This window comes from Thunnus albacares, chromosome 7 (assembly GCF_914725855.1).
Source record: "Thunnus albacares chromosome 7, fThuAlb1.1, whole genome shotgun sequence".
Classification (NCBI taxonomy): Eukaryota; Metazoa; Chordata; class Actinopteri; order Scombriformes; family Scombridae; genus Thunnus; species Thunnus albacares.
Genome location: NC_058112.1, coordinates 28,755,550 through 28,768,174, shown reverse-complemented (window position 1 = coordinate 28,768,174; position 12,625 = coordinate 28,755,550). Strand labels below are relative to the sequence as shown.

Genomic DNA, 12,625 nt, shown 5'->3' with positions numbered 1-12,625 from the left:
GGCACATACACTGCTGGTGGTCATGACATGAGAGGAATAATAATGCAGATTGCCTATGGTACTTTTTAACCTTTATTTGTCAAAAGTTTGCCCTTGCTCTATATGAAGAATTTGATACATTCAAGTTCAACCATCCATCTGAAACGCCTGGGAGAATTTAGGAGTTACCAGTGTCTAGCTCAAAGGCCACTTAGTATTTGTTGAGGGAAGTACATAACAGCTTTGATGGTTAGTCCGGGGACCCTCCAGCACAGACAGACACACACTATGCACCTGGACATTTGCTTTTTTACACAGCCACATTTCCACATTTGTATATTTCAATTCTGTAGCATTTATTGTTTATTTTTATTTTTAATGTAAAAAGCGTCTTAGTTGGTTCTTACTCTACCTTTTAGTACCTATCTACCTTAGCTCTGGTCTGTATATCCCAGTCTGGTGCTCACAGTTTACCGCCCTTCAAAGAATAAAAAAGGCTTTACATCTGAGTTTGATGAACGTTTATCTAAAATTACTGTGGAGTATGACTCAATTCTTATTTCTGGTGATTTTAACGTTTATATTGATAACACCACAGATCAATTTGTAAAATTTTGCTATGGATGACATTGCACCCATAAAAACTAAGTTTATTTCTCGTAAAACAAAAGGACTTTAGAGGAATGTGGAAAGAGTGAGGGCACTAAAAAGAACCTCCTGCAAATCTGAGTGTAGGTAGCGTAAGACTAAATTGCAGGTTGATTATAATACTTATGAGGACCTGCTAAGGATAAATAACAAAGAAATGAAAAACTTTAGACAGCACTACTTTTCTCAAATTATTACTAAAGATTTGAATAATTCTAAGTTTCTGTTTTGTACAATTGATAAATTGGTTAATCCTCCAAGACAAATACCTACTGAGCTCCATTCTTCAGAGAAATGTAATGAATTTGCCTTTAAATACAAAATTTCCAATATTAGAAATAATATTGTGGCTTCCTCTGCTGGTGGATGTGACCTCTCTTCTTCCACAGTCTTAACTCAATGCCATGTTGCCCACACTCTGTCCAACTTTGTTCTTCTTCAACACAGTGAACGGCAAGAATTGGTGCAGCAGTTCAATTCTGCGACATGTGCTCTTGATCCATTGCCTACTATGCTGTTCAAAAATGTTCTCAGCTGTTTGTTGGATGACGTCCTTGAGATTATTAATGCCCTCCTACTTTCTAGAATCTTCCCCACAGGTCTCAAACATGCTATTATAACAGCATTGTTGAAAAACAGTAATCTTGATCCATGTGTTTTTGAGAACTTGTTGAGAAACGTCCAATCTTGGGAAAAATTCTTGAAAAGGTTGTATACCAACAATTACATATGTATCTGTCATCTAACAATTGGTTTTGGTTCTGGTTTAACCACAAAATTAGCTCAGACAACCGTAAAGTCTCTATTCTTGTACTTCTTGACCTTAGTGCAGCCTTCAACACAGTTAACCATATAATTCTTCTTTAGCACCTAGAACACCGTTTAGGCCTTCAGAGGCACAGTTCTTAGTTGGCTTCCTTTCTATCTTACCGGAAGATCTCTTTCTGTTTCTATCAGTAATTTTGGATCAGTTGAAGTCAGTATTCCATGTGGAGTCCCTAAAGGGTCAGTTCTTGGTCCCCTGCTGTTTAATTTGTATATGCTGAATGATGCTTGGATCCATCATTCAGCAATACAATATTTCATATCACTCCTATGCTGATGACACACAGTTATATTTAACTGTTTCTGACAACAACCTTAGCTCGGTGAATGACTTCATCCAATGCATTGCAGACATCAAATATTGCATGGCTAAAAAAATACTGCTAATTGAGGATAAAACAGACATTCTTGTTCTATGTCCCAAGGCTTTGAGGCACCAGATTCACTATTTTTTAACTCCCCTGTCAGTAAAAGCTTGCGAGCACGCCAAAAACTTGGGTGTAGTTTTGGAGGCTGATCTTAACTTCTAGAAGCACATATCTAATATCTCCAAGTCTGCCTTTTATCATCTCAAAAATATATCTAAAGTAATATTCTTCCTGTCACAGTCAGACTCTAAAAAGCTGGTTCATGTATTTATTTCTAATAGACTAGATTACTGTAATGCACTTTTTGCTGGACTGACAAAGCAGGTATTAAATAAACTCCAGTTCATTCAGAATGCTGCAGCCAGAGTATTAACTAAAACCAAAAGGTTTGAACACATCACTCCTATTTTATATTCTCTTCACTGGCTTTCAGTAAAACAAGGAATTGATTTTAAAATATTTCTTATTGTCTTTAAATCTATGAATGGCTTAGCTCCTTCCGATGTTGTTGACATGCTCATTGAGTATACACCAAACAGATTCCTTAGATCATCAAGCAAAGGTCTCCTCACCATACCTACAATAAATTCTAAATCAGCTTGTGGTGCCTTCAGGCATTATGGTCCTACTCTCTGGACTTCTCTACCACATGAACTAAGGTCTGCTACAACAGTGTCTTCTTTTAAAATTGGACTTCAAACATATCTTTATCATATTATTATCTTATCTATCTGTAGATGGTTTTGTCATATCAGTGTGATTTGAGTTTAAGGTCTCACTGTGAAGACAAACTCAGTCCTTTCAGGAAATCTCTGAAACACATTTGCTGACCATTTGTTTCATTCACAACACACCAGTTAAACACAAACATGACTCATATTCAATGTCCTATTAGGCACAGAGGCAGGACCAAGTCAAGGTCTGTAGGACACAAAGAACAGCTGGACATCAGCTGTGAGACACACACTCTTTCACACACACACAAAACACAGAGCTGGAGCAGGTTGTTACCAAAATGTCTAAAAACACAAACTGCAAAAACACTCCGTCTGACATATTAGCAATGAAAAAAAAAATGCTTCAAAGTTTTCTCTGTGCATGGCTTGAGTAGTAAAAGCTGGGTAACAAAATTACAACTACCAGCATGTTTCTCTCTGCCTCAGCTCAGCGAGGAACTTCATCCTGCAGAAACAAAAGGATGGAGTTTTGTACTAAACAGACTGTAACTTTGAAAAATACTAACTCAATTTAGCTAACTCAGACTGTCATAGCCTATACAGTGTAGTCCTGTTCAAGGGAAATAGCTTCAAGGTCAGTATAGAGAGTAGGAACTGTTACAATGACCAAGACCTGTTTCCATGTACATATTGGCACATCAGTATTGTATTAAGGCAGACCTGAAAAAAACCCAAACCTATCCTTTTATTTTAAGGTGTTTCACCAGCTTGCCTCCTAATCTTAAAAAGTAAGAAAAAGGTAATGCATTAAACAACGACTAATTTGGAAATTATTTTAAGTGACAGTACTCTCTAGTATAGTAATCTGGTGTTTGTTTGCTGACTAATATATTTGCATAAGCTGTTATTGAGAGATGTAACTTCAGAGAGTAATTGCTTGTAAGCACATTGTGGCTGGACTTAGTTCAGATGGCTGTAGGCTGATCTCAGCATGAGTAAAATCCAGTTTTCGTGCCTGCTGATGTATCACTTAACACATCTTGACTAGTAGTTGACTGTAGCTTCATACTGTAGGTAGAACAAATGAAGTTATTTGCAGCTAATCCTGTGGCAGCAATAGGCTTGTTAGATAAGTAGGCTGCAGGGAGAGATGAACACACACAGACATAATCAAAAGGATGTATTGTTTTAATTAAACACTGTCAAGTGTCTGCTGTGGGACCTTTCCTTAAAAATAAAGTAAACCATTCTACCCCACCTGACTACAGAACAGTGGTCAGATGCAACTGTGAACATGTGGAGTAAAACTGAATATAAAGCAGAATGCTGTTGGAAAAGAGACTCCATGTTTTTCCTGCAGCTAACTTTCTATGGAGAGACCAAATAAGCTGTTCAAAGCATGTTTCTCTGTGTGCTGCACTTCATTGAGGCTCTTTGGCTGTCAGGGTTAAGAGCCGAGTTTCAAAGACGGACACCAAGGCACTTTGATTTGCAGATGAAACTGCCATTTATTAAGGCCAAGACTCTCATTCCCCTCAGTCAAAGTCTGTTTTATCTGCTGAAGTCGAAGAGCCTCGGTGCCCTTTTGAAAAATGTTCAGCACAGCACATACTAATGAGAACGCACACTGACCCACTGTGTACTGTTTATATTTAAGATGAATCATGAAATTATTATTGCATCAGTTTCCACACACGACTGTACTTACAATAAATGGACCATGCTGACAGACTGCTATCTACTGGCTGGATATTTATTTTACTGATTTCTCAGGAAATTTTGTTTCTTTGCTTCATGGCATTATGAGATTGCTACAATATACGGCACAAAACATTTTTTCCAGCGTCTCTTTCGTAAAAAGATAAGAGGGAAGGAAGCAATGGCATTAATGGGAAATGTGGAATAAGACTACCAAATGTCTCTTATGATACCACATTATAAAAATGATTTGAAAATAATATTTTAATTTTCTTATGAGTCTTATGCTTGATGTTCTCACTAATGACTGATTCTGAACACTTAAAGTAAAGTAAAGGACCAGTGTGTAAAATTTAGTAGCATCTAGCAGAGTGGACTTACCAGAATATAATATTCATAAGTATGTTTTAATTAGTGTATAGTCCCATGAAAATAAGAATTGTTGTGTTTTCGTTACTTTAGAATGAGCCCTTTATATCTACATAGGGAGCATGTCCTCTTCCACGGAGCCCGCCATGTTGCACTGTCATGTTTCTACAGAAGCCCAGAATGGACAAACCAAATACTTGGTCTAGAGAGGGACTTTTGTGTTTTTCATGAGTTTCACAGCCACCGTAGGTTCTCTTGACATGCTTGGTTGTGAGGGTGAGGGGAGGGGTATTCAGTTATTGCAACCTGCAACCTCACTGCTAGATGCCACTAAATCTAACACACTGGTCCTTTAAGATAAATTTGTTCCTCTCAATTGAGAATTGATCTTCAGAGAATAAGTCTGGCTCTTTTTTTTTTTTCATGTTGTCAACAAATCCCATTAAAAGACCAAAACCAATAATGTGTTTGTCCCTCAATGCTGTCTGAATATATATATTTTTAGCTAAATATGTCAGAACACAGAGTCTTATAGTCTTTGGCAAACATTACTCAGACAGGAGGAAATAGTGCATTTGTTGGGGGCTATTTTCAGCTGCAGATTAATACACATTTGGTATTAAAGTGAGCGTGTGTGACTCTGTGATGGTTTATTTGTGCGTTTCTGGACAACTGACTATAAGGAAAACTTCTTCATAAATCAATTAATGGCAGATTTTGGTCTTTTTGTGGGATTTGTTGACTGCAGGAAAATATAGAACAGCTATACTCAGTGTTATCTTTTAAGAGCTTTTCACTGGGTTACATTTAAAGGAAAACCAACCCTTGCAGTAGAAATTCATTTCATCAGCATGTAACACAATCAACCAAAGTTTTGTTCACACACCAATCAGAACCACATGATAGATAGATAACAGGTCTGTGGATCAGTTCACCTGTTCTGGGACAATGGATCCACATAGACCTAAAGGCAGAATAAATGTGATTTCTTTCTTTATGTACAAACTGATTTTTTTGCATTGGTTTATATTGTTGCATATTTTTTACAGTACATTTACTTTTTCACTCAATTTCAGTTTATTTTACTACAATACATTGAGGAAGTAGAAATTTTGAAAATGTATATATGTGTTAAGAGGTTGTTCTGGTGGGAAAACCATTAGCGCCATTATTCATTGCAGTAACAGGTTTTTACAGTAGTGTTTTGAATTGATCTCACCAGTGTGTATTTTGTATATTTTTTAGTGTATGTGTATTTGATGGCTTTTGATGTCTGAAGGCAAAGTTTGGTCTAAATGTAAGATTACATGGTTTTGAGTGGAGAGTTTGGAAGTTTGAAGTTTGTGAAGATGAGTGTGCAGTTATGCATTTGTGTTTAGAGTTTTGGGAAATGGAGCTTAATTTCAATAAATGTGTCTTAGCAATCAAGAAAAACTGTAAGAAAAAAATATTATTGGAATAAAAAGGCTCCTCAGACCTCTGTAGATATGAGAGTGGTTTGTTGTCTTTAAGTGGATAAGAAAGTGTAAAGAGGTGATTTTTAAAACAGGTCACAGAAGAGATTAAGACAGTAAAGATCACCAAATCACACTGGTTTTGTATCATGAATCTTTTAATCATATCCTGAAACAAAATAGACTTAGTGTGCAGTGAAGAAATAGAGTAAATAAATATACTTTCTCAGAAATACACATTTTTCTTGATGCTCAGGATTTTATTTTCAGGACTCACACTTGAAAGGAGCAGATTACAGGCGGGCCTCGTGGTTGGACATAGCCTACAATCGAAGGGTCTGACTGGATTAAAAACAACAACGGGGAAAGAAAAAACATTGCAGCTACGAGAAGAGAGAGAGAGAAAAAAACACAATCACGTCTTCACTGAAAGTATACGGTCCGGTCCCCTAAAACGTCACCTCGGTCTCAGAGACGGTTGTCAGTAAATTGTACTTCGTTTTAAGATGTACGGCCTCCGGGACTTGGTGGTGTGCGCCACTTGCCTCTTCAGGATGTAAGGTGATTTTCGTTTCAGCGGAGCGTCACTGCTCTCCTCTAAATATTCTAGAGAGTTGTGGAGTAGCTGTTAGGAGCAGAGAGAGAGACACGGCAGCGGGTCAGTGTCACACAATGAGGAGGAAATGGCAGGCAAACACATGTTTTGTTGCTGAGTGGCAAGGTAATGGGGGGGCTACGCCGGTGTAGCTGTGATTAAACGAGTGCCTCTGCTCTGTGCTTTCATGCATAGCAAAACAGGTGCTAATCTGCAGTCACTGTGTTAAGATAATAAAAAAAGCTGTTGTGTAAGGAGCTGAGAGTGAAAAGAAAATGATGGAGGGGAGGGAAGACAGAGGCGAGGAGGAGGGGTGAGAGAGAGAGAGAGACAGATTTAATGAGGTGTGTTTACTGAGAGAGAGAATGGATGGGCGGCTGTGTTGTGTGTGTGTGTGTGTGTGTGTGTGTGTGTGTGTGTGTGTTTCTTAAAAGTGAATGGGATTTTGATTCTGTACTGTGTGTGTGTGTGTGTGTTTATGTGAGCATATGTGTTTTCAGGACTTTATGCCAGTTAAAATTTACTGTTACTGTCTTATTTTTGCTTTTTGTTTTGCATTTTTGCAAAAATGCACTTTAGCATCTATGAATTACACCACAATTGCCACAATAGCCTCCAATTTTCAAAAGTTTTGTATGTTAGGTGAACAATTTAAGGTCAACAATTCAACCAGCTTACAGGAACTGTTATCCACTGAGGACTCTGACCTATGATGCTTGAATACATTTAACTTCTTATGTGATGGTCAATATAGATCTAACTAATGTCAATCATACACAATACACAATAATGCAACCTGAACATTGTCATGGATAATATAAGATTTACAAATTGACACACTTTTTTCCATTGAGATCCTCAAGTCATTTATATGATGGCAGCAAGGAAAAATCTAAGCATTACTGAATTGTAAACGAAGACTTTACAGCCACTTCCTTCACAAGTTTTTGTCTCTGAATGAGTGTGTGTGTGTGTGTGTGTGTGTGTGTGTGTGTGTGTGCGCGTGCGCGTATCTCACCCTCTCCTCCCGGCTCTGCAGTGCTCGGCAGATGTGTTGCAGGCTGTACAGCTCCTCCAGCAGCTGGATGCTCCCCTCCCTCAGCTCACCGCCCTCCTCCTCCTCGCCGCTCCACGCCTCCTGCTGCAGGCTGCTCACCATCCTGCACAGGTTGGCCAGTGACACGCGCCAGTAGGGGGCACTCTGCTTATTCTGTTTCATCTGCAAAGACGGAGCAGTAGAGGGAGGGAGGGGTCATGTCTAGATGGTGACCCTAGATTTTTGCAAAACTCTCACGAGATTTGTAGACATTGTTCCTTCATTGTCATAATAAAAAATAATTATGTTGGTTAAAGTCTAGTTAGGTTTAGGCACAAAAAAGACTCCGTTAGGGTTAGGGAAACATCACGGTTTGGGTTAAAATGATCACTCTTGTGAGCTCTTTTGCAAATCTAGAATTACCATCCAGACACGACAGGGAGGAAGGGATCAGTTAGTTTGAGGATTAGGTTTCAAACTGAAGTCAGGAGGTGATTGGTTTCCAAATTTAAAACTTGGCAATAAATTAGATCCTCATTGTGATTTAATTGAAGTTTCGATTAACATTGTGAACTGAGGTGAAGTGAAAATTGAGCTGAGCCCAGAAGGAAAAAATACCACAGAGGATAAACACATACAGCTGTTTAACAACCTGATGCCAAGAGCATGAAGAATTTCAGTAACATTTTATTTCCATTTCAAATTTACTTTACTATTGCATATTCATTTTTTTGTTTGGTCATAAATGTGCCGCTGTGACGAGATCCAGACGAAGAAAAACCTGTGCAATTGAATGCAATCTAACTCAGCAGCCCTGCTATAATCGGTTTACTTGTGTATCTTATTATCATGTTCAGTTGTGGTTGTGACTCTGACTGTGATAGACATGTGCTAAAACTACTGTACAGTGATTTTGCAGTCAATGGTATTTTTGTATTGCATTGTATATAAATTGTTATTATTTTGTAATTAGTACAGATTGTGGAGATAGGTTTTAACTGAAAATGTGTCCTCAAATTTTGATGTCTTTTGGTTTTTGTTTTTGTTTTCTGGACTCCCATTTCTAAATCTCACTCTTTTTGGATGCTGAATATACACAACACACCACTTCATGTTTTAGATGTTTGTGTTTTGTCCATTAAAGTTTTAAATGTGTCCTTTCGTAACTGAAATTATATATACAAGTGCAATAACTCACCCTGCCTTAACAAACTGTCTTTTTTTCACTGCAGTGCCCCGTGATGTAAATGCCATTTCTCAGGTTTTCAACAAACCACAAGAATTGTGGCAATTTCCTTTTAAGAGCCACTGAAGATGCTGAATTTGAGTTATTTGATTGATGAGACGTGTTAATACAGCAGGTAAGATATACTATATGTGCAATATTTCTTAAAAATTCTAAGGCTCTCGACGTCCAAAGTGATATTTCAGTCGCATCTAACCTCCTCATCTGGCTGCAGTCTGTTATGTTATAATATAGTTTGAGTGCTTTAAGATGGTGGAGGGCTTCTGTGCCTGCCGGCCGGTGATCATGCACACATTGCCTGAAAGACCTCTGGGTGTCACAGAGGATGATGGAGAGATTCAGAGGGTGAGAGAAAATTGTTGCCTCTAAGTTACTGTAAATGGCCACAAGTCCTCCAAGACTCACTTATGAGCAGCAGAGGAATACAGTCGCCTCTGATGTTGTAAATACAGGAACCATGTCAGATGCAGGTAACTTTTGTTTGCCAAGAGGGGGTAGACATGTAATAAAAGCTACGGAGACGAAGAACAGCACACAAGGGGCCAAACATACGTCACTACTGATATTTAGAATCATTAACACATTGAAGATTTCAGTGGTTTTCATTTAAATTAAGTAAGTGATTGGGGCCTGGTGTGGTTTTAATTGTGCTGAAAAGGTCACCTGGAGGATTGGTTTTTTACGGGGCTTCATCAGGATCTTCTCCCTTAATGCTAGTTAATCAATGACTTTAAGGACCGGGATGACGAATTTATGCAGGAGTCCAATATCCAAACAATCCCCAGTGGACCCATGTTATTAACAAATCGGCCTCATCTCTGTGACGATTGAATTTTCTGTCAGTGGCTAGCTCTGTAACTGCGCCGCCAACGTTTCAGCTGACACAACCAAGTTGAAACCGAGTCATATTTATGTTCTGCTCTGTTTCTTTAACATTTTGTGTAACATTGTAGGAATTTAGCTTTGCCTCCTTCCTACAAGCAACATAGCTCCAGCATCGCAAGAAACTCATGATACATGTAGTGGAGTGCAAGGGTCAATGCCAAAATGGTCAGACAAACAGATGAACCCTGGCTGTGGAATATTGTAATCATGTTCAGTAGTATCATAAGAGCCAGAGAAAAAAGAGAGTGGACGAGCAGATCAATCAATGTAGTCGTGTGTATGGTTAAGATAGAGAGCCGCACTGCACTTTCCAGCTTCTCAAACACTCTATCAGTCATCTGGCAAGTTATTATTACAATCATCACCCCTGAGCAACCTCCGAGCATCAGCAGCAATGAATCACATGGCTGATTTGTCACTGTCACGTCTTCGTACGAGCGCCAGGGTTATTTATCATACAGAGAGAGAGAGAGAGAGAGAGAGAGAGGTAAAAGATGTGTCATTATGATGCTGTCAGGTCCATCTGAATCCTATTAGGCTCGACCATCCGTCTCTTCGCGCCTCCAGTTCCACTTTCACCGAATTCATCCTTCAGCTTTGCTTGGCCTTGGGTACGCAGACCCAGATAAATGTGATAAAAATCCGAAAGTTACAACTGAATAACTTCCTTCAGCCTCAGCTCTGATTCTCAGTTCATCTCAGAGGACATGCTCACGTCTGTGGAAACTAGAGTGTATTGATTATATTCATTCCTTTCTGCGCATTTGAACCGAATAAAAAAAAGATTTCAGTTCAGACTCAGTCCAAACATATAGTGGGAATACAAATGGAACTATTTGTTAACTCAAAGTGGAAGTGACAAAAAAGAGTCTTATAATAAATTATTTATCTTCCACTCAGCATGAACACAACCAAAAGGTGAGGCTATGACTGAAGTATGGACCCAGATTTCATGAAAGAACACCTGGGCAGCCTGTGTGTGTGTGTGTGTGTGTGTGTGTGTGTGTGAGGGTGGTTGTAGGGTCACTAAATGACCGAGTGGGTTGCAGCTCTGTGGGCACCAAGTCTCTCATGTCACAGGTGCGAAAAGGGGGAGCACTGTACCTTAGAAGTGAAGAGACTGCTGAGTAGCTCCTCTTCTAGCGCTCGCTGCTCCTGATCGACGTCTGGCGGTTAGAGGAGAGACAGAAATATAACCTTAAACCAAATCAAATCAGGAGTTAAATCAATCCTGAGCGATTGCTGCAGAAGAAATGTCAATTAGAAGTACTGAATGCTCTTTATCGATTTGTCTAATGTATCAGCTGGCATTCCAGACTCTTTCATCTTCTTTGTGAGCTGAAGTTAAGAGGGGTCAGCAGCATTTATATCTTAAGTATATGTGGAAACAGGCTAGACTGAGTGAAACTCAACCCATCCAATATGTTATTGATTTTTGTTAAGGTTGCAAATTATTTCTCTGCACGAGAGGATTCAAATTAGATAGATCCCAATTTTTCCATCTTACATGTTGGATCAAATTATTACTTGTAGGCCAGTTAAATATTCATAGGTTGAGACTCTTTGTAGCCTGGATTAAGTGAAATCATAAATAACTGTACTAAATTTGGGATTAATTCAACATATATGCATAAAAATAAATAAATTATATTTAAGATGTACCTTTTCCTTTAAATATGGGCTCAAATGGGTCATAAAATATTAAAACAAAGCATCGTTACATTGGATCACTGAGGGAAACAGTTTATAGTAGTTTATAGGAACCTAAAAGAATCCTGAATCAATGAGTTACCATTTGTTTTGAAAGTAGGAAAAATAAACCGAATGAGGAAATGTGTTTTACTTGAAGAAATGAACTTCGGAGTTGTACAAAATTTTATATTAATATTTTGGACTAGAGAAGTTGAAATACAACCTTTAGACCCTGTAGCAATTATTTAATCTTTCACCCCAAACTCAGAACAGATAATTGTGATTTTAAAAAGAAGCTTTAAAGTGCTTATTTCAGTTTTAGGACAGCAATGTACCATCTAATTATTTCCATCATTAGTACATCATTGTATATTGTTAAATACTTGTTGCAGTAAACCACTTGTTGCTGAATGCAACAGGTGCAGCAGTTACATGAGAGGCAAATAGCCAAATAGACTTGTTTTCCTGCATGCATAAGCTCATAATGAGCATCTTCTCCCAATTATGTAACTACTATTGTTCTATAAAATGATGCATACATGTACAAAACCCACTGCTTACCTGTACAAAGTCCACCACATGTGAAACAGAGGAGTAGCATACATGCAAACTGTGCCTGCATCTTGATGAGAGAACACACGCAAAAAAAAGAAGATCCAACACTGAAGAATACACCTGAGGAGGAATCTAGTCCATAAGGTTAAGGGTCAGACACAGACAGCTAAAAGAGGCTTGAGAGGGAATATGTAGTGATGCTGATGCTTCCGCTTCTTCTTCTTCCTCCTCTTCTCTTCCAGCTCCAAACAATGCTTCCCCTCCCTTGCAGTTTTGTGGTTGGATGTGAAGTGCAGTGGGCTCCATTCCCTCAGTATATAAGCACCAATGTGATGTCAGAGGATCAGCCCCCCCTGCCCCCCCTCACCCATTTTTTCCTCTCTTCATCTCCACCCCCACTTTATCACCCACTATCACAGCCCCCTCCATCCATTTAGATATCCATCCCTCTCTTCTTATGGTCTCTTCCCTCCTGTCACTGTGTCATCGTTTTATCAGACGTCACTTTGGCATCACAAGGCGAAAGGTTTTTGCGTCAAGGTTTGGGAGATTTGGTTATTTCACCCCATAGATGCACACAGTCTGATGTTTGTGCACA

General features: G+C 38.8%; 1 protein-coding gene across 1 annotated transcript; it reads right to left on the bottom strand.

The window, feature by feature from the left end:
- Positions 1 to 6,249: 6,249 nt before the first annotated feature.
- Positions 6,250 to 12,297, bottom strand: nts (neurotensin). Its single transcript, XM_044357512.1, has 4 exons — positions 12,034 to 12,297; positions 10,885 to 10,946; positions 7,632 to 7,832; positions 6,250 to 6,643 (listed from the first exon to the last, which is right to left on the bottom strand). Exons 1-4 carry the CDS (start codon positions 12,092 to 12,094, stop codon positions 6,500 to 6,502), a joined length of 468 nt encoding a protein of 155 aa, XP_044213447.1. The 5' UTR covers positions 12,095 to 12,297; the 3' UTR covers positions 6,250 to 6,499.
- Positions 12,298 to 12,625: the final 328 nt, after the last annotated feature.